The sequence below is a fragment of the Stegostoma tigrinum genome, chromosome 20 (assembly GCF_030684315.1).
Source record: "Stegostoma tigrinum isolate sSteTig4 chromosome 20, sSteTig4.hap1, whole genome shotgun sequence".
Lineage (NCBI taxonomy): Eukaryota > Metazoa > Chordata > Chondrichthyes > Orectolobiformes > Stegostomatidae > Stegostoma > Stegostoma tigrinum.
The window spans coordinates 4,420,975-4,441,095 of NC_081373.1; the positions used below are offsets into that span (position 1 = coordinate 4,420,975).

General features: G+C 42.4%; 1 protein-coding gene across 2 annotated transcripts in view; it reads right to left on the reverse strand.

Moving 5' to 3' along the window:
* The window catches only part of LOC125462076 (VPS10 domain-containing receptor SorCS1-like), a 1,248,383-nt gene that overhangs the window by 299,047 nt on the left and 929,215 nt on the right, over positions 1–20,121 (reverse strand). For both annotated transcript variants that reach the window (XM_059652946.1, XM_048551586.2), the window contains exons 8-10: positions 14,493–14,582; positions 6,813–6,992; positions 1,453–1,599 (exon numbers count right to left, since the gene is read on the reverse strand). In XM_059652946.1, coding sequence (XP_059508929.1) covers positions 1,453–1,599; positions 6,813–6,992; positions 14,493–14,582 — 417 coding nt within the window. The remainder of the gene's footprint in view (positions 1–1,452; positions 1,600–6,812; positions 6,993–14,492; positions 14,583–20,121) is intronic.

Here is a 20,121-nt window from a genome sequence, read left to right on the forward strand (position 1 = left end):
AGAAGGAATTAATGGGACATTGAGGGGGAGTTGAATGGAAATCCTGGGGGGTAATGAAGGGGTCATTGAGTGGGGGATTGAATGCCCAGTTTTAACATTACATTTCTCAATTAATGATATCTGAACTGAATAAAGCATTTTGTATAACAAGGGATATTTGGGTAGGCAGGACATTACTGAAGAGTAAGAAGGTAGAGTAGGAATCATGTTTTAGGTTGAGTGCATTCAATTATTAAAGTGTTAGCTCAGACGTATGCAGTAGTTTCCTTGGGTCAACAGAGTATATTGAAATGTATCTGGACAAGTGGAGTGCACTGACTGGTGACTGAACTAGACAGATTTGATTGAGGAGTAGTTAGCAGAGATAGATGACAGTGGTTAAAGGGAAAGTTACAGTGCAGCTACAGATAGAGTAGAGTGGACAGACACTGAGGTTGAACTAGTGCACTGAAGGATTACTGGATTAGATTAGAGCCCAATGATGAATAAAGGTAAGCAGAATGCCCAATTAGGGAAATGAAAGATGTCTACTCAGTCCTCAGCTCATCCATCGACAGCGTTGTAAGTCACAACGTATGGAATACATTGGACAATAGAATTATTGCCTGCTGCACTGCAAACATTGGGATCTGAATAAAACAGAGCAGTAGGTAGGACAGGGATAGTGAAATAGGCAGTGAATTATTGAAGGGTTACAGAGAAAGCCAGTGCATTAAAGAGGTGTATAATTAGTGAGTGTCATTTGCTAGGCTACGTGATAAAAGCATTACTGGGCAACGATAACATTCTCATTAGCTCAGTGCCACTGTGCACCAAAGTCCGAGCTCTGGTGTATGCTCTTTAAATGCTACAAAAGGAAATACATTGACTTTCCTAAAAAGGTAGCAAACAATAAATATTAGTTCAATATGCTAAACTTTAGAAGAAGTGAACACAATAGAGGATGACTAGTTGTGGAGACACGCGAGGCTATTAGGAGATTGTATCAGATTTCGAGAGAATGTGTCCTGCTTGAGCTGAACTACTTGTTAAACTGAAAAGCATCATTTATCCCTGCCACTCAAAGTTCAGGCAAGGTAATTTAGTTCAATTAAATTTTAGTTTCTATGGTTGACATTTCTTATCAAACTTCCTCTTGGTGGATGAAATTTGTCAGTTGGTGTTAAGTGAGGGGCAATTAAGCCTTCTATTCTTTTATTTCAAAAAGGATATCAAATATCAATAAATACACAATTAACTTCATACCTCTGCTCCTTTATTTTGTTCAGCCCCAATTGGATCCAAGACCACACTGATCGTGATGTTTAATCTCTTACAATAACATCTTTACTTTGTTTGCATTAGTTCTGGCTATCAATGTTAAAAAAAGTCCTTTTCAAGGAATAAAAGTCTGAAATGAAACACAAAAATTTGAGCCTCAGTGTTTGTGAGACAGTTGATATGGCTGCTTACCAGAATGCAGTGAATGTCATTGCCTCTCGCATCCACATTGGGAGCTTGTAGCAGTCGCCAGTCTCGTCCTTTGTTATAAGTGATGAATGTCTTAACCTGTCTTTGCACCTTTCTATTAGCCAAGAACATTCCCTTTATCCCTGCTACCTAGGAAAAATGGTTACAATTGAAATACCATCAACAGAAATGGGGAGTTGCTTTTAAAGACATCCAAGGTATTTAGTCTTCAGGTTTAAATTTGTTTTACCCATCACCAATAAACTTTCACATTTGAAATAGCCTTCTTGCAGTGACATGTTTAAGGAATTAACTGTAAAAGATGCCTGTGAATGAGAATGGCTATTCAGCCCATGTGTTTGTTAATCTGGCTGGAACGTATCATCCTTCACACAAACCTACCTTCCAATCATTAACACCATCTATATTTCCTGTTGCCTCAGAAAGCAGCCAACATAATCAAAGAACCCTCCCACCTTGGTTATGTGCTCTTCCACCCAATTCCATCTGGCAGAGGATACAAAAGTTGGGAAGCATGTACCAACAGATTTAAGAACAGCTTCTTCCCCACCATTATCAGATTTATGAACAGACCTCTCAAATATTAGAATTGATCTTTCTCTGCAACTTCTCTGTAGCCTTAACACTACATTCTGCATTCTATTCTATTACCCTGACTTACTTATGTGAGATATAATTTGTCTGGTTTGCGTGCAATTCTCTTCACTGTATCTCAGTACTTGTGGCAATAATAAATCAAATTCTTCAAATCAATCACTTCTGCATTCAACTGTTTCTGAAATGAATCCAGTATTTTTACTGTCTTAACTGCAAGATTATTCTGCACGTTTTTCAATTCTTCTGTTAAGAGTTCCATGAAATGAGCTGTGATTTTTGTTTTTTAATTGAATTGAACAATCAAGATTTGTTAGCATCACAAAATATCCAGTATGCTCAGAAATATCCCACTCGAGAAAATTTATTTGACAGATGGAAACTGCTGTCTTTACGTGGTCTGGCCTGCAGGTGACTCCAGACCCACAGCAATGTGGTCAATTCTTAACTGTCCGCTCGGCAATTAGGGACGGGTAGTAAATGCAGGCCTAGCCAGTGATGTCCATGAAGAATAAGGAACTCAGTCAATCTTTCAAGAACAGCAAGGTATAACCCATTATATTCTCTAATCTTTGCTGTGAGGACCTGTGAAGCAGATTGCCATTTGAGTGGTCAACACTGATTCACTCAATTCTACTCTGAGAGAGACATCTAAGCCTGACTCTGACTGAGGAGATCTCTTAATTAAATAAAGGTAGATATGCTGCGATGTAATTCAGGGTTGGCATCATGACCTCCTCGACAAGCTTCAATTTCCTAAGTGACTCAAAACGTAATTTTTGACTTTTATTTTCCATAATTAGCTTGTGTTTAAACCCAATTTCTCAGCTCACCCAGGAAGCTGCGACACTCTGGGTGTGTACATATCCTGTGAGCCAATCTTCATGGTTTTCTAATACAGGCTGGATGGACCAGATATTCCTTCTCCTCTCCAACATTATTGTACGTTTATAGGGCATAAATCCTAATTAGTGTTCAGTAAACATTGTATAAATTCACACAGAAAGCAGTAAAAAGCATGCTTACATTCTGTCTCTAATATTTCATGTCACAAGATTCATGATTGATGTTCTTGTTGTGCTATTTTATGTTGGAGTGAGAGAGAGTTGCTGGAGTTTGGGCTATGACACTCAGCTGACCCTCTCTCCTCTATTACAATGTCGACTGAATGGAGCTAAAAGAACTTGTCTATGAAAAAGAACCCCCCCCCCCACCTTTTTTCACTTCATTTCTCTGACTCTCAACATGCACATAGTCTGGAAGTTGTTGGTCTCATTTTGTGAATGAGAGTTAATGGAGTTGACAAATAGGAGTTGGGACAAGTGACCACAAAACATCTAACCTGACTCCAGGAAAGGGTGAGTTTCAATTGGCTATTTACAGAGCCAAATATCGAAGCACTGCAAACCCAACATTGTGAGATCCCAGACTGGGCGTTAGGTCTCTCGTCAATGGCACAGAATTATAGGTGTCTCAGATTTTCTCCATGGATTGCACACAAATAGGCCATACAGCCCAGCCAGTCTGCATAAATTCACATTCCATCTGGACCTCCTCTCACTCCCTCCACTCTTCCCTTTGCCTTATCAGCTTAATCTGACTTCCTTTCTCCCTCCATGGTGTGTTCACCAAGCTACTCCTCAAATGACAGAAACTTTGTAAAGCTACAAGGTTACAATACGAGCACAAGAACAGAAATTGCTGGAGAAACTCAGCAGGTCTGGCAGCATGTGTGCAGACAGAAATAGAGTTAACATTTTGGGTCCAATGACCCTCCTTTTGAAGGGCTGAAGAGATGGAAGAGGCATCAGTGGTGATCTTTCAGGAATCATTGGAGTCAGGGAGAGTCCCAGAATTGGACTGGATAATCTCTGATATAATCCCCCTTTTTAAGAACGGAGTCAGGCAAAAAAGGGGAAATTACAGGCTGATTAGCCTGACCCCAGTCATTGGTAACATTTTGTTGTCCATTGTGAAGGATGAGATTGTGGAGCACTTGGAAGTGTATTCTAAAATAGGGCAAAGTCAGGATGGTTTCATCAAGGGGAGGTCATACCTGGCAAATCTGTTAGATATCTTTGAGGAAGTAACAAACAGGGTAGACCAAGGAGACCCAATGGATGTTTGGGGTGGCACGGTGGCTCAGTGGTTAGCACTGCAGCCTCACAGCGCCAGAAACTCAGGTTCGATTCCAGCCTCGGGCGACTGTCTGTGCGGAGTGTGCACATTCTCCCCGTGTCTGCGTGGGTTTCCTCCCACAGTCCAAAGATGTGCAGACTAGGTGGATTGGCCATGCTAGATTGCCTGTAGTGTTCAGGGGTGTGTGGGTTATGTGGGGGGGGGGCGTGTGGAGAGGGATGGGTCTGGGTGGGATGCTTCAAGGGGTGGTGTGGACTTGTTGGGCCAAAGGGCCTGTTTCCACACTGTAGGGAATCTAATCTAATCTTATCTGCCTGGACTTCAAGAAGGCCTTTGACAAGATGCTGCAGAGGAGGCTGTTGAGTAAGATAAGGACCATGGTTTTAGAGGCAAGGTACTAGTATGGATAGAAAATTAGCTGTCTGCCAGAAAGCAGAGAATGGGATTCATAGGGTCTTTCTCAGGATGACAGCCTGTGATAAGTGGTGTTCTGCAAGGGTCAGTGCTGGGACCACAACTTTTCACTTTATACACTAATGATCTAGATGAAGGAACTGGGGGCATTCTGGCCAAGTTTGCAGATGGTACAAAGATAGGTGGATGGGCAGTCGGTATTGAGGAAGTGGGGAGAAAGCAAAAGGATTTAGACAGGTTAGGACAGTGGGCGAAGAAGTGGCAGATGGATACAATGTGGGAAAGTGTGAGGTCATGCACTTTGGTAAGAAGAATAGAGGCATGGCCTATTTTCTAAATGAGGAGAAAGCTCAGAAGTCTGAAATGCAAAGAGACTTGGGAGTTCTAGTCCACAATTTTCTTACTTGGTAACTTGCAGGTTGAGATGGCAGTCAGAAGGGAATACGATGTTGGCATTTATTTTGAAAAAGCTAGACATAAAAGCAGGGATGTACTTCTGAGGCTCTATAAGGTGCTGGTCAGACTACATCTGGAATATTGTAAGCAATTTTGGGCTCCAAATCTCAAGCAAAACATACTGACCCTGGAGCAGGTCCAGAGGAGGTTCGTGAGAATGATCCCGGGAATGAAAGGCTTAACACAGGAGAATGAGAGATTTGGATCTATACTCAATGGAGTTTAGAAGAATGAGGGAGGATCTAATTGAAATGTTCAGAATATTGAATGGCCTGGACAGAGTGGATTTTGGGAAGCTACTTCTATTTGTAGGAGAGACTAGGACCCGAGGGCACAGCCTTAGAGTAAAGGGAAGACCTTTTCGAAGGTAGATAAGGGTTACCTTCTTCAGCAAGAGAGTGGTGAATCTATGGAATTCACCGCCACAGAGGGCTGTGGAGGCCAGGTCATTGAGTGTATTTAAGACAGAGATAGGTAGATTCTGGATTATCAAGGGGGTAAACGTCATGGGGAGAAAGCGGGAGAATGGAGCAGGGAAACTTTACAGCCATGACAGAATGGTGGATCAGACCTGATGGGCTGAAATGGCCTAATTTCTGCTCCTATGTTTATGGCCTTATGGTCTTTTGTTCTGAAGTAAGATTACTGGACCCAAAGCGTTAACTCTGCTTTTTCTCCACAGAAGCTGCTAGACCTGCTGAGTTTCTCCACCAATTACTAATTTTGTTTTTGATTTCCAGCATCCAGAGCATTTTGGTGTTTTTTTTGTTTAAGGTTACCATACCATTGGCATTCATTTCAGTTGACTCTGGTGTGTGGGATGGGGCCTATTGTGCAATAAGTGCACAGCTGCATGTTCAACACTAATCCAGAAATTCCCCTCAATTCCTGCTGCAGTAAAAGGTCAAGGTCAAGTCACCATAGTCTTGTTGACCGTGGGGCTGCTCTGTCATTACACAGAGGCAATTGGTGATGGTTTAACCTGAGGGTCACCACATCTCAAAGCTGGGGATAGGTTGAGAAGGAGACAACTTCAAGCCAGCCAGCATCTCCACCCTGAAAGGAATTATTTCACAATGCTGACAATACCACTGTTTATGGGGATTAGAGAAAGGTAGGTTATTCTATTGTGGGAAGAGGGGGTGGGATCAACAAGGAGACGGTTTGTTGAGATTGGCCCACTCCATCACACAGAAAGACTATCCCTAAATATATTTCCTCCAGAGTCTGGAGTTTAAGATTTGGCCACTGCAGGTAAAATGGGCCAAATGACTAACTAAGCACTTTAATCATTCTGTGATTGTAAGACGAAGTCTCCATACAGATGACATATTTACACAACCATTCAGGATTTTAAAATTGCTTTCCCTGCCTGCAGCCCAAAAGGCAATTGGGTTTAAATCTCCGGGAGAAAGTGTATAATGTAGAAAGATGGATATTCTTTTCTAACAACACTCAGTTTTGACATTAATGCTATAATCAAACAACATTGTTCACTAAATCCATTATGGGGTTCAGCCACAAACACATTAGTGTACTTCCTAAATGGGTCAATCTGATCTTCTCTGAGCTAATTTAATCCCTCCCCTCAGACTGATCATTGGAACACTGGAGCTGAAATATCGGCTGAGTGTTTGTCATTTAAATACTCTGGAAAATTCAGTTTCATTCATGTCAGGTTTCAGTAAATTAGAAATTTTTATCTTAGAGAATACTGTTGAATACAGACATTACATTACCTCATAAAGGTCAATCATAACATTCCCCTCCAGGCCTCGGCTGCTTTTCACATTCTCTAAAGCAAGTGTGAAGTAAGCTCCTCTTGCATCAGACACGTACAGATTATATGTGTCATTCTGGTTCCACTCTTGCACAGCGGCAAACACTTGGTTGTCATCGGTGCTGATAATGTGCATATCCTTCCAAGAAAACAAAAGCTTTTAAGTTGTGCTGATGCTGTTTTGAGAATCCTGTTGTTAAACTGGATCCTGTAGCATCACATAATCAGTAGAGAGTACAAATCTCAACCCGTCCCACCCAATCGACGCTCTTGGGATTAATTTTGTGGCACACAATAACAAGGCTTTACCAGGCCATATTTACCACGTGGTTAGGACTGTGTCTGAATATTCTTTGAGAGCAAAATCTCATTGCTTGATTTGGATGCTAGGGCCAGGAGAAGTTGTACAGTTGAGACAATGTGAAGTGCCACTGAAACTTATTCGTTCGCTTCTTGGGTCTGAGTGGTGCTGACTAAGTCAATATTTATTGCCCGTTGCTGGATGCCATTGGAAGAACGATCATGAACCACCTCTCCGTCACATCCCCAAACCCCAACGCCCACCACCACCCCTACACTCATGGTCACACATTCTCATTAGAGAGAGGTAACCAGCAGTGATTTAACCTGAGGGCTACCACAGCTCAGGTGAGGGGACAGGTTGCAAAGGACAGCCCTTCATGGTCTCTCCAGATGCAAAGCAGGTTACAAAGTTACCTATGATCTGCCCAAAAATTCACAGAAACAGATAAACAGAGGCAAACACTGTATGCACAACTATTTGTGGCAAAGACTTTCATCACCTCAAACCATCCAGATAAAGGGGTGGCACTGAGGCTCAGTGGTTGGCACCGCTGCCTCACAGTGCTGGGGTCCAGGTTCGATTTCGACCTCAGGTAGCTGTCTGTGTGGAGTTTGCACATTCTCCCCGAGTCTGCGTGGGTTTCCTCTGGGTGCTCCGGTTTCCTCCCACAGTGCAAATACATGCAGGTTAGATGGATTGGCCATGCTACTGTGTGCAGGCAAGGTGGATGGCGTGGGAATGCTCTTGGAGGGTTGGTGCAGACTCAGTGGGCTGAATGGCCTCTTCCCACATTGTAGAGATTCTATGATAATGCCATTCATTGTATAAGCACCTGGATTAAGGCACGGTGTATCTTCCCCTTTTTGTTTTAAATGATATTCCAAAGAACAAAGAAAATTACAGCACGGGAACAGGCCCTTCAGCCTTCCGAGCCAGCGCCAATCCAGATCTTCTATCTAAAGCTGTCGCCTATTTTCCAAGGATCTGTATCTCTCTGCTCCCTGCCCATTCATCTATCTGTCTAGATATTTCTTAAATAACGCTATCCTGCCCGCCTCTACCACCTCCACTGGCAATGCATTCCAGGCACCCACGACCCTCTTTCTACGCATATCTCTCTTCAATCTTTCCACTCACTTGCCCTCTCCCACGGCAACAATGACCACACTTAGATTAATTGATTATTTTGTACAGTGTGTGGTGCTTTTGTTGCCCACATGTAAGGAGGCATTGTTAAAGCTGCTAGTCAGATCACAGCTGGAACATTGAACAGTTTTGGGCCCTTATCTAATGAAAGATATAGTGGCATTGGAGGTAGTTCAGGGAAGGTTCACACAGCTACACATGGTATTTAAGGACTGTTTTATGAGGAGACATTAAGAAGGCTGGGTTTGAAATCATTGGAGTTTAGAAGAATGAAAGCCAACCTTATTGAAACATACCGGATTCTTCGGGGATTTGACAGGGTAAATGTGGAGAGGTTATTTCCCCATGTGAGAACATCTAGGTCTAGAGGGCACAATCTCAAAACTCGGGGGTTCACCTGATTAAGACAGAGGTAAGAAGAAATTTCTTCTCTCAGAGTGAAGTGAATCTTTGCTGCAGAGGGCTCCAGAGGGCTGTTGAGGCTGGGTCATTCAGTATATAGAAGGCTGAGATAGATTTTTAATCAGTATGGGAATCAAGGATTATGTGGAAAAGGCAGGGAAGTGGAGTTAAGGATGATCAGATTTGTCATGATCTGACTGAGTAGCAGATCAGATTTGATAGCCTCAATGACCTTCTTCTGCTCCTTCCACTTATGACCTTACGATGATAATTTTGATATTTCAGAAGCAAAATGGATGTGAATTGATTAACTCAGAGATGGTAAGAACAGCCGATGCTTGAGTCAGAGATAACACAGTGTGGAGCTGGAGGAACACAGTAGGCCAGGCAGTATCAGATTGGCAGGAAAGCTAACGTTTCAGGTTGGGACCCTTCCAATATTTGAGGAAGGGCCCCGATTGCAAACATCACCTTTCCTGCTCCTCTGATGCTGCCTGGCCTGCTGTGTTCCTCCTGCTCCACACTGTGTTATCTGTGAATTGATTATCAGTGTTTCTGAGTAAGGTGATAAGTCATCATGTGATTCAACTCATCCATTTAAGACTTTTTAAGTCACATATCAGCAAAACAAGCAAGGGGCCAGTTTAGAGACAATGGGAACTACAGATGCTGGAGAATCCGAGATAACAAAGTGTGGAGCTGGATGAACACAGCGGACCAAGCAGCATCTTAGGAGCACAAAAACTGACATTTCTGGCCTAGACCCTTCCAGTTTAAATCAGTTTCTCTTATCATCTTGCGTGGAAATTTCTGAATTTCTGGCTTTCATCCCATTCCTCTCTGTGACTGGATATATTCAATCATTAAAGTGACCCACAGGCTGTCCCAACCTGGTTTCAGCTTCATATCATTCAGTTGGCATCTTGTTGTGCTTCTGTTGCTACACAGTGAGCACTTCTCATTATTTTTAAGACAAATATATCCTTTCTGTTCAATATTTAAAATAGTGCTTCAGAGTGGGAAACTCAAAACAGAAACATCAAATCTCGTTGAAGCTCGGAGAGAGGAATGGTGGGTTCTTTTTGCATGGTTGAGTTCAGTTGATGAGAAGTGTTGTCTTAAGCTTGATCCATTTTCTGTTTTGGGAGCAATGGTTTATAAACCATATATACGCCAGTTTCCCAGTCTTTCCTGTCTAAGTTATGCATCTTCTAGCATTGGGGGTACTTAGACTGTACTGTACTCCATTCTATCTCAGGCAGTGTTTCTTCAAGTAACCCTGCTTTAACTGCAATCAGAGATAATGGGAACTGCAGATGCTGGAGAATTCTAGATAACAAAGTGGGTAGCTGGATGAACACAGCAGGCCAAGCAGCATCTTAGGAGCACAAAAGCTGATGTTTCGGGCCTAGACCCTTCATCAGAACAGGGGGATGGGGAGAGGATTCTGAAATAAATAGGGAGAGAGGGGGAGGCGGACTGAAGATGGATAGAGGAGAAGACAGGTGGAGAGGAGAGTATGGGTGAGGAGGTAGGGAGGGGATAGGTCAGTCCAGGGAGGACAGACAGGTCAAGGGGGCGGGATGAGGTTAGTAGGTAGGAAATGGAGGTGTGGCATGAGGTGGGAGGAAGGGATAGGTGAGAGGAAAAACAGGTTAGGCAGGCGGGGACGAGCTGGGCTGGTTTTGGGATGCAGTGGCGGGAGGGGAGATTTTGAAGCTGGCGAAATCCATCACCTATCCCCTCCTCCCACCTCAAGCCGCACCTCCATTTCCTTCCTACTAACCTCATCCCCCACCCTTGACCTGTCCGGCCTCCCCGGACTGGCGTATCCCCTCCCTACCTCCCCACCTATATCTCCGCTCCACCTATCTTCTCCTCTATCCATCTTCAGTCCGCCTCCCCTTCTCTCCCTATTTATTTCAAAACCCTCTCCTCATCCCCCTTTTCTGACGAAGGGTCTAGGCCCGAAACGTCAGCTTTTGTGCTCCTAAGATGCTGCTTGGCCTGCTGTGTTCATCCAGCCCCACTCTTTGTTATCTTGCTTTAACTGCAACACACTCTAGAACGTAAGCTCTGTGGAAAAGAGTTGCTTCATACAAACACATCGCTCTCCACAAGATGATAGTATGTTAAAACTGAGGCACGCACCTCTTATTTATTTTGTCACAGTTTACGGGCAGAATTTTCCTGGCCAGTGGGTAAAGGGAGTGGAGGTAGACAGGGCCAGGAAACATTTAGGGTTAGTTCTGCCATGTATTGTTAATGCTGGAGAAGTTTTCCAGAGATGGGCAGAAATCCAATGACCACATTTAAGGTTAGCAGCAGTGGAATGCTTCTGCCATGTGTGATGTGGGGGTGGGGAGTTGGCATTGGCTCTGTGGAAGTGGCAACCTTGTCATGGTCTAAGGTCTTCAATTTCACCAAAAGAGGGCGCTGTTCCCCACACCCACACTCACACTCACACCCACACCCACGCCCACACCCACACCCACACCCACACCCACACCCACACCCACACCCACACCCACACCCACACCCACACATAAGTCACTGCCAGTGAAGCAGTTCCCTCAACAATCACTAGGGCCCTATGTCTATGTCCCTCAGCCATACCGCTGATAGTCTCAGAGTTACTGGCTCTCTGATTCCGAGTGGCATCATCAGAATTCACCCACCATACAGACTTGGATGAGGAGCTTCATGGCAGTCAATTATGGGAAACCTCCAAGAATATTCCTAATTCAATCCTGTTCTATTTTTACCCCTGTCCTTGTTTCCAGTGTTGCCCACTGGATTGGTCCACACTAATTGGAAAGATGCTGACCAGGTAACCTTCCTAATTTTTTTACCTGCTGTTCAGCATATTGGAATGACTTTTACACACTGAACATCAATCTGCTTTTCCATGTCTGAATGCACCTTCCAAGGCCATTACATCTTGGCCTGGGCTTCCAACTCAGACGTAGGGACACTACGCCAGCATCACAAAACCTCCCAGCCTAGAATGAGATGAAATTGATATATTTTTATCTTTCTTGTGGTCAAGGGTCAACTCTTGAATCCAAAATATTGGGACAGCCCAGATGCCCAATGTGAGGTATTCATTTCCACTTATCATGACCTGTTTAGAAAATCCGTATCAAATTCTGGATCAATATTCATTGAGCGAAAACTTTGTTGAGCCAAAAAAGACCCTGCTTTTGTTATAGTTGGTGGTTTCGATTTCTGGCAACCTGATGGGAGAAGCACCATTGGGCAGATTTTCGACATTTTCAACCATTCAGCATCTGAGACATCACCTTGCGCCCAAAACAAATAAACAGTCTCTGCTACTGTGACGTAAGCAGCAGAAACAATAACATCATAAAAATATATTATTTTCCTGTTCTCTATTGTTCTGTAGATTTTCATTTTTTACCTTCTTTCTTGGGTTGTGGACTTTTTAAAAAAATAGTTTCCTCTTGTTTTACTTCCACACAGAACACAAAAAAGCAAGAAATAACCAAGGCTATGCACCATGTTAACAATTAAACCTCTCGACTACTTTTTCTTTCATTCACAGGATGTGGGCATTCCTGGTTAGGCCAACATGTCTTTCCCATCCCTAATTGCCCAGAGGACAGTTAATAGTTAACCACATTGCTGTGGGTCTGGAGTCACACGTAGGCCAGACCAGGTAAGGATGGCAGTTTCCTTCCCTATAGGACGTCAGTGGCCCAGATGGGTTTCTCCCAACAATCAACAATGGTTTCATGGTTGTCATTAGATTCTTAATTCCAAATTTTTTACTGAATTCAAATTCTACAGCAGGATTCAAACCCCAGTGCATTAATTGGGTCTCTGGATTTGTAGCCTAGTGATAATACCACCAGGCTAATGCCTCCCCTACACAGTCCGATACAGAATTTAGAGCTTTAAGAGTGAATTGTCATTTCTGCTGCATGTGCTGACATTGTTCATCCTGCACAGTGACATTTCTGTTACTCTCCATCCAAGGGCAATGTGTCACCTATACGTGGGAGATGGACATCATCAAATGGGAGTATCATCACTCGGGTATTGGATGTTTAACAAATGCAGTGCAATAGGCACACTTGGATACTTGGAAGAAATGACTGACAAGCGAGGTTAGTGTTTACTGAAATCATGAGGAAAGGAATGCATCTATTCCAGCAGTAGAATTAAGGCCAAAAATTCTCTACCAATAGGCCAAAAGGCATTTGCTAAGAAGAGGAATTAATCAGGGTCACTGTCGAGTCTTCAGTTCTGGTTAATGGTAGTACCTCAGGAACTCTGTGTATGCATCTCTCTGTTAGTCAGGATTGATAGGCATGGGCTGTTACACCACAGTGATGCATGAGAAGCTGGAGAAGATATCATGGGCGTCAATCCTCCAATGGTGACACAGAGCATCTGTGGTGGCCTTTGTCCCGGCGTCACATAAAAATGGCACAGCCCACCAGTGACACCAGTGTCACTGGCACATTGACAAGGACGAAATGGCCAGTAGGCAATGTCACTGGATTAGTAATTTGGAGTTGCAGGATGACATTTCGGCATCATGGGCTTGAATCCCATCATGATATTTGAAATAATTTTAAAGTTACCCTTATAATAACTATGTAAATATGTAAAAACCCAGTAGGTTCCTTTAAGAAAGGAAATCTATCAACTTCACCTAGGCTGGCTTACATATGACTCCAGAGTGCGGGTGACTCTTAATGCCTGATCTTAGAGGTAATCAGGGATGGACAATAAAAGCTGGCTTAGGCAGTGACACTCACATCCTGCAAATAATTAAAATAGAAATGGGTTTTCCCTATTGATTGTCAGGTTACAGGTGTTACACTGCTATGTAGGCTTCGTTCCAGTGGGTAAGAACACTTGCATTTATTTATTTTTATTCACTCGGGTGACGTTGGATGTTCCAATATCGTCTTTCACTGCTCTTCAGAAGGTGGTGGTGAGCTGCCTCCTTGAACCGCTGCAGTCCATGGGCTATAGGCCCACAGTGCTCTTGGGGGGTGGAATTTATCTGTCAAGTGTCACATTCTCCAAGCATCCTATGATATAGTTTTGAAATGTAGACACTGTTGTAATATAGGAATATTATGCAGCTTATGTTCAGCAAGCTCTCACAAACAGCCATGTGATAATGACCAGACGATTCACTTTCATTGATGTTGGTTGAGAGACTGAGGGCTATTTCTCCTGCTCTGTCAAGGGATTGTTTACATCGAGGAGAGAGGGAAGATAGGGCCTCAGCTTGACACCACCTCAGAGATGGCAACTGTGACTGCTTCCACCATATCACACAGAACATCAGACCTGACTAAATGTTCGAGCTCCTGCAGTGGGCCTTGAAGCCATGACCCCTGACACAAAAGCAAGAGTGCTGATGCTGAGTAAGGCTCCGGGAATGGTGTACCTGATAAGGCCAGGCATGTCCACACCAAAGTACAACTTGGCTCAATCTGGAGGCCTCTGCTTTAGAGTCCCTATTAAATGTCAGTAGAAGCTGATCAATAACGAGCTTTGTTAATAGGCATTGAGGTCACAAATGAGAAAGGTGTGTTAAAGGCATCCTATCTCTAACAGCCAATTCCCCTGGCCATACCCTTCAAATACATTTTGTTTTGTGATATTTCCACATTGTTCGTAATTCTGAAATAATTAAAGAAAGATACAACACCTTCATCATAAAGTCATTGTAATGAGATTTTGTGTAATGCAGGAAAATGCTCACTCTGTTCCAGAGAATGTTAAAATTTCACTTTTCTTTACCTTAGGCAATGAATATTTGGGGAGTTTCATTTGCGTGAAGCTCTGTCTTCGATATGACACGTAGTAAGCCACCCGTCCACCAGACGTCACCTGGGTACAAAAGCACAAAGACAAATATTGCATGTTGTTTTTGTTCTGGAGCAAAGTAGCAGAAATTGGTTATGGGCAGAAAATATTTTATGGAAAGCATATGTACAATACAAATTAATAAATGTTCTCATTTGACTTCAGGGTGAAAAAAGGCAATAACCACTTTAGCACAATCACCAAAGCAACTTGGTGATTTATTTTTCTTCTAAAGCACAGACAATGGAAGTCACCAAGGTGAGGCTTTCCTGTTAATGAGCATCTCCTGAATTCACTGCCATGGCTGATGACTGACTGCGAAGTACACTTAAACACGTGGCTGAAACAACAGCAGTGAAGAAATATTAAACACCACAAAGTGCTGCTTACCTGTACTTTGATTTCAAAACTCTGACTGATAGAAGCTCTAATAAATTCTGCTCATATTTCAATCTCAGTCACTCCAGAATCATGACTAGCTTCACAAAATTGGAAGCATTTCCAATAAACAACAAACTTATTCATTTTATTATGCCACTGGTGATCATTATTTCTACATTTCTATGATTGAAAAAGGAAAAAGGTCAAGTTTATAGTATTGACTATAATTTCATAGTCAATACAGTCTACTATCTTTCACAGCATGCATTCAAGGTACATAATGGGCAAGGTGGCTCTGCACATTTAGAAATGCTTCAACAGTCTCTAACGCTGGACCCTTCTGCCAAACTATTTGTTCTGCTTCATCCACACTCTGTCATCTCTCTGCATTTTTATTTCATATCTGACTATTCATATGGCTACTATCAACTGGTGAAATAGCTGCATGTTGCAAAGCAGCAAGAATGATAAGTGGATTATAAAGCTCTTCTTTGGCTCCTCCGATTAACCATGCGCATCACTGGATGTAATATTCCCACTTCTTGAGTGTGCCCTTTATTGGGTCTGGTGTTATCTTGTTCCTTTTGACATTGACAGGCAGGGTCTAATTTGAGATGCTTGTCAGCTAAACAAACAAGGAAACAGATCTCCTTATTTAAAATAATTAAACTGCTTTTCTCAGTCACTTGCCAATCAAATCAAAGAGAGGATGATTTCTTTCCCGCAATCAGCATAGATTTATTAGTACATCTGAGTAATCATAAAAGGAACCTATTTAAAAATCAAGTTCAGATGTGAAGGATTTTTTTGCACTTGTCTTTTTCCATTTTGACAGAATTCAGAGCTTGTTCTTTTGCTACAAATTGTCTTGGGAAGATTTTAAACTAGACAGCCGATTTCAATCACTGCACTGAGTTGGAATAGAGAAATTGAAATGCAGACGCTTCATGTCTCACTCTATGCTTGGTGATTTTAATGGTCATGGAAAATGTTACCACCAAAAGAAACCTGAGGAAGGGCCACTAGACCCAAAACAGTAACATTGATTTCTCTTCACAGATGCTGCCAGACCTGCTGAGCTTTTCCAGCAACTTCTGTTTTGCACCGAAAAGCTTGGTCTTACCCTTTATAACAAATGTTTCTTGCCCCTTCAATCTCTCTTAGCTCTTTATAAAGGCCCACATTCACTCAATTTTTTTTGCTGCTCCTTTACTCAAATGGATTCTTTTGGTTCCTGTCTTTCATTGTTGAACAGGATGGAAGCGTTAGGATCGACGGTTTTTACTGTTTCAAAGCTTTTCATCTATCAGTTAGACAGTTTTGCAACATAGGTCTCTTTGATTTGAGCTCTCTGAACTCATGTCCCTTCTAAATTGCCAGTATGATAGTTTAAAAGATCTTTTATCTGCTTGAAGGTGCTGAAATTAAGGTGGAAAATACTTTAATTGTTGCTGACTTGTAGTCTACCAAAGAACTTTAATGGAGAGGTAAAGATAACAGTAAAGTTTTCCTTGTTTTTTTAATCAATCATGTTAACGAGACAAGAATGAGCAAGTGATCAGCCCATTGGCGGTTTATTCACTCTTTCTTCTGACCAGAAACTTCAGTCTATTTCAAAAAAAGTTAATACAATGCAGTAATTTCTATGACCTTATGATGAGCCCACTGAGAGGTACAAGGCATCTATCTCACTCAGTTTCGAGGTTTTAACATGGCGTTGTAAAATTCCTAAAAGAAATGACCGGAAAGATTATGCTATTCTATTAATATTTTCAGACATGTCAGCAATACGTCCTCAAGCAGAGTTGCTCGCTGAAACTTTTCTTCTAATGATCAATGACACTGGATTTATTCACTACTGGTGAAACTCCCATGGGGATGCATATTCTAGATTGATAGTCTTTTTCTCGACCGTTACTATTGCTTTGACTCTTTTTGTTTGTCTTCCTGTCATTTAGATTATTAGTATTTTCTCTCTCATATGAGAAGCAACAGTGAATCAGGGACGTGCACCATCATTTGCATTTGAGGTATTCAGGCAGACAAGGTTCCCATCTAATTCTTTCCCCCAGTCTTCAACTTTGTCCTGGTTTCTCTTGCAATCACTGTCTAAATGCATTATTTCTCTGTTTACCATCATGGCTATTATTGCCATTACTCGTACACACATACACCCCACAAGACCTTGCCCCCACTCTGATCCATTGCTTCTTAATGCTATGCTCACCCCCAAGCCCCATACCATATTGTTTCTCTTGTTCTATTCTCATCCGTGTCCTACTATCTCCACATTCCCTCCAATTAGCTGAGAGGCCACAGATTCCTACAGCTCTACTAGTGCTGTTAAGAAGGCTTACGGTGTGTTGGTAGAGGGATTGAGTTCCGGAGCCGTGATGTCATGTTGCAACTGTACAAAACACTAGTGCGGCGTCATTTGGAATATTGCGTGCAATTCTGGTCGCCCCATTACAGGAAGGATGTGGAAGCGTTGGAAAAGGTGCAGAGGAGATTTACCAGGATGTTGCCTGGTCTGGAGAACAGGCCCTATGAAGAAAGGCTGAGGGACTTGGGTCTGTTCTCATTGGAGAGAAGGAGGCTAAGAGGGGATTTAATAGAGACATACAAGATGATCAGAGGATTAGATAGGGTGGGCAGTGAGAGTCTTTTTCCGAGGATGATGACTTCAGCTTGTACAAGAGGGGGTAGCTACAAACTGAGGGGTGACAGATTTAAGACAGATGTCAGAGGCAGGTTCTTTACTCAGAGAGTGGTAAGGACGTGGAACACCCTGCCTATCAATGTAGTTAACTCAGCCACATGAGGGGCATTTAAACAGTCCTTGGATAAGCATATGGATAATGATAAGATAGTGTAGGGGGAGGGGCTTAGATTAGTTCACAGTTCAGCGCAACATCAAGGGCCGAAGGGCCTGTTCTGCGCTGTATTGTTCTATGTTCTATGTTCTATGTACCTCTTCCTTTCACTGTTGTTAGCCAATCTTTCCTGCGAAAGATATATTTCTTCTCAGAATTCAACCATTCTTTTGAAAAGCTCAAAATAGTTTGAGGAAAGATACAGCTCTCTCAATTTGACTCCAGTGTTGGCAGTTTGGATTTTTAAATTGCTTAACTATTAGCAAAACAAGCTTGACTTGGGCTTTCCACTCCTTTGAAATTTTAACTTACACATTTTTAAGAAAAATATGTTCAATTTCATATGAAGAAATGTACAGTGGGGTGAATTTTAGTGTATAGAATGACTGGGAACAAGGTCAAACATGAGATGTTTGAAACATAAGAACAGGAGTAAGCCATTTCATTCCACGAGCCTGTTCCACCATTCAATAAGACCATGGCCAATCTGTTTAAATACATATATGTGTACTGGATCTGTCAAAGGTTTCCTAACATGGCCACATTGTTAACATCTGATTTCTGTGTTTTGCTTCCAATTAGCAGCAGTGAGTATAGTGGCAATTGACGCAATGTCCTACTGATCATTAGGATACTCCAAACATGCAACATGAAGCAGTAAGAATCGGCATAAAGAGGGAAAGAAATCTTGGAAAGTAGTCAAGACATACAAAGGCCACACATACAGTTCACTGATACTTCCTTGGATGTGTTGCTGGGGCCGATGAAGACACTGTGAGATGTAGTTCCTTAGTAACAGGAAGAAGAAGATTATTATTAAAACTGGAGTTTGCTGAGGCCAGAAATAGGAACAAAGTGTCATCCTCCTGGCATCAGTGCAGGAAGCAGCTTAATGAACTGGCCCTGTCAGAAAAGATAACGGCAGTGGCCTATTCACCCATAACCTGATGCATGTCCTCAGCAAAGCTGCTGCAGCACCTCACACCAACTTGAAGGCTCATCTATCCATTTCTGTCTGTGCACTTCTCATTCTCATTGATCTATCGCCACTCATTCTCAGCTTTTGCATAATTTGTCTCTCCATTACCTCTTTGTACATCTTAATTAACACTCTCCATCCATTGGGTTAACACATTCCATTAGTGCCGCTGATAGCTCTGTTCTTTCCCTCCAAGCAGGAGGGAAGAATAGAGGACAGCAGGGTGACTCAGAGAATCAGAGGTGGCCTAACAACTGAAGAGAAGGAGATGCTGGAAATTTGTAGCAGCTCAGCAGATAGACACAAATAATCACTGTCAAGAAAACAAACTTCATGTTACCTAAATAAGGTTTTAAATATTAGGCCCTAGTTTGTATTCAAATCATTTTGAGTGGCAGCTAAGTTTCAATAGCTGGTAATGCATGAAAAATCGACAGATGCTCAGCTCTCCAAATGTCTATCAATGTATCCTTGGAAATTGGAGGGTATGCCCATGACCATGCTCAAGCTGGCTCTGTGAAGGGCAGAGTTTATCATGTGTTTATTTTCTCTATGAGATAGAGGTGATGGCCTAGTGATATTATCATTAAGCTATTAACCCAAAGACCCAGGGAATGTTCCATAACCCCAGGGTCAAATCCTGCTCTGGCAAAAGTTGAATTTCAGTGCAGCGAAAAACCTGAAATTAAGAATCTAATGTTAACTGTGAAACAGTGGTGGTGGCGGGGGTGGGGGGGTGGTGTGGGGGCGGCAGTGGGTGTGCACAGGGTGGAATCCCATCTGATTCACTGATATCCTTTGGGCAAGCAAACTGCTAAACTATCCTACATGTGATCCCAAACTCACGTCAATGTGGTTGACTTTGAACTGTCCTCTGGGCAATAAGGGAACACTGGCCTGGCCAGAAATGGCCACATTAAAAAATGGACAGGATACAGCATTCTCCTTCTGTCTTGATCAAAACTCCATAGTGATCTGTCTTTTCTGTTTTGGGATAATTGCCTTGAGTCCTCCCAGCATCTGTTTTTTTTTAAAACCAAGAGTCAGACTCTTTAAGATCTGTGTGTAGGCCTGACTGGACATGATGCATTTGATGCTGCTTTTAACCTTTTAGGATAATTCTCCATTCTCTACTGGAGTCTGAATCATTGCAATCTCTCCTTTAAGATTTAAGCTCTGACTTAATATCATACGGCATCTTCCAAGCAAAATACAGCAGAAATGTATTTCGTCTGATTAGACTTCATTGCTAACACTCCAAAAGCATGCCATCACTGCCATGAATGATTCATGTACAACTGGCATCTTTAAGGACTATTTTGACAAGAAT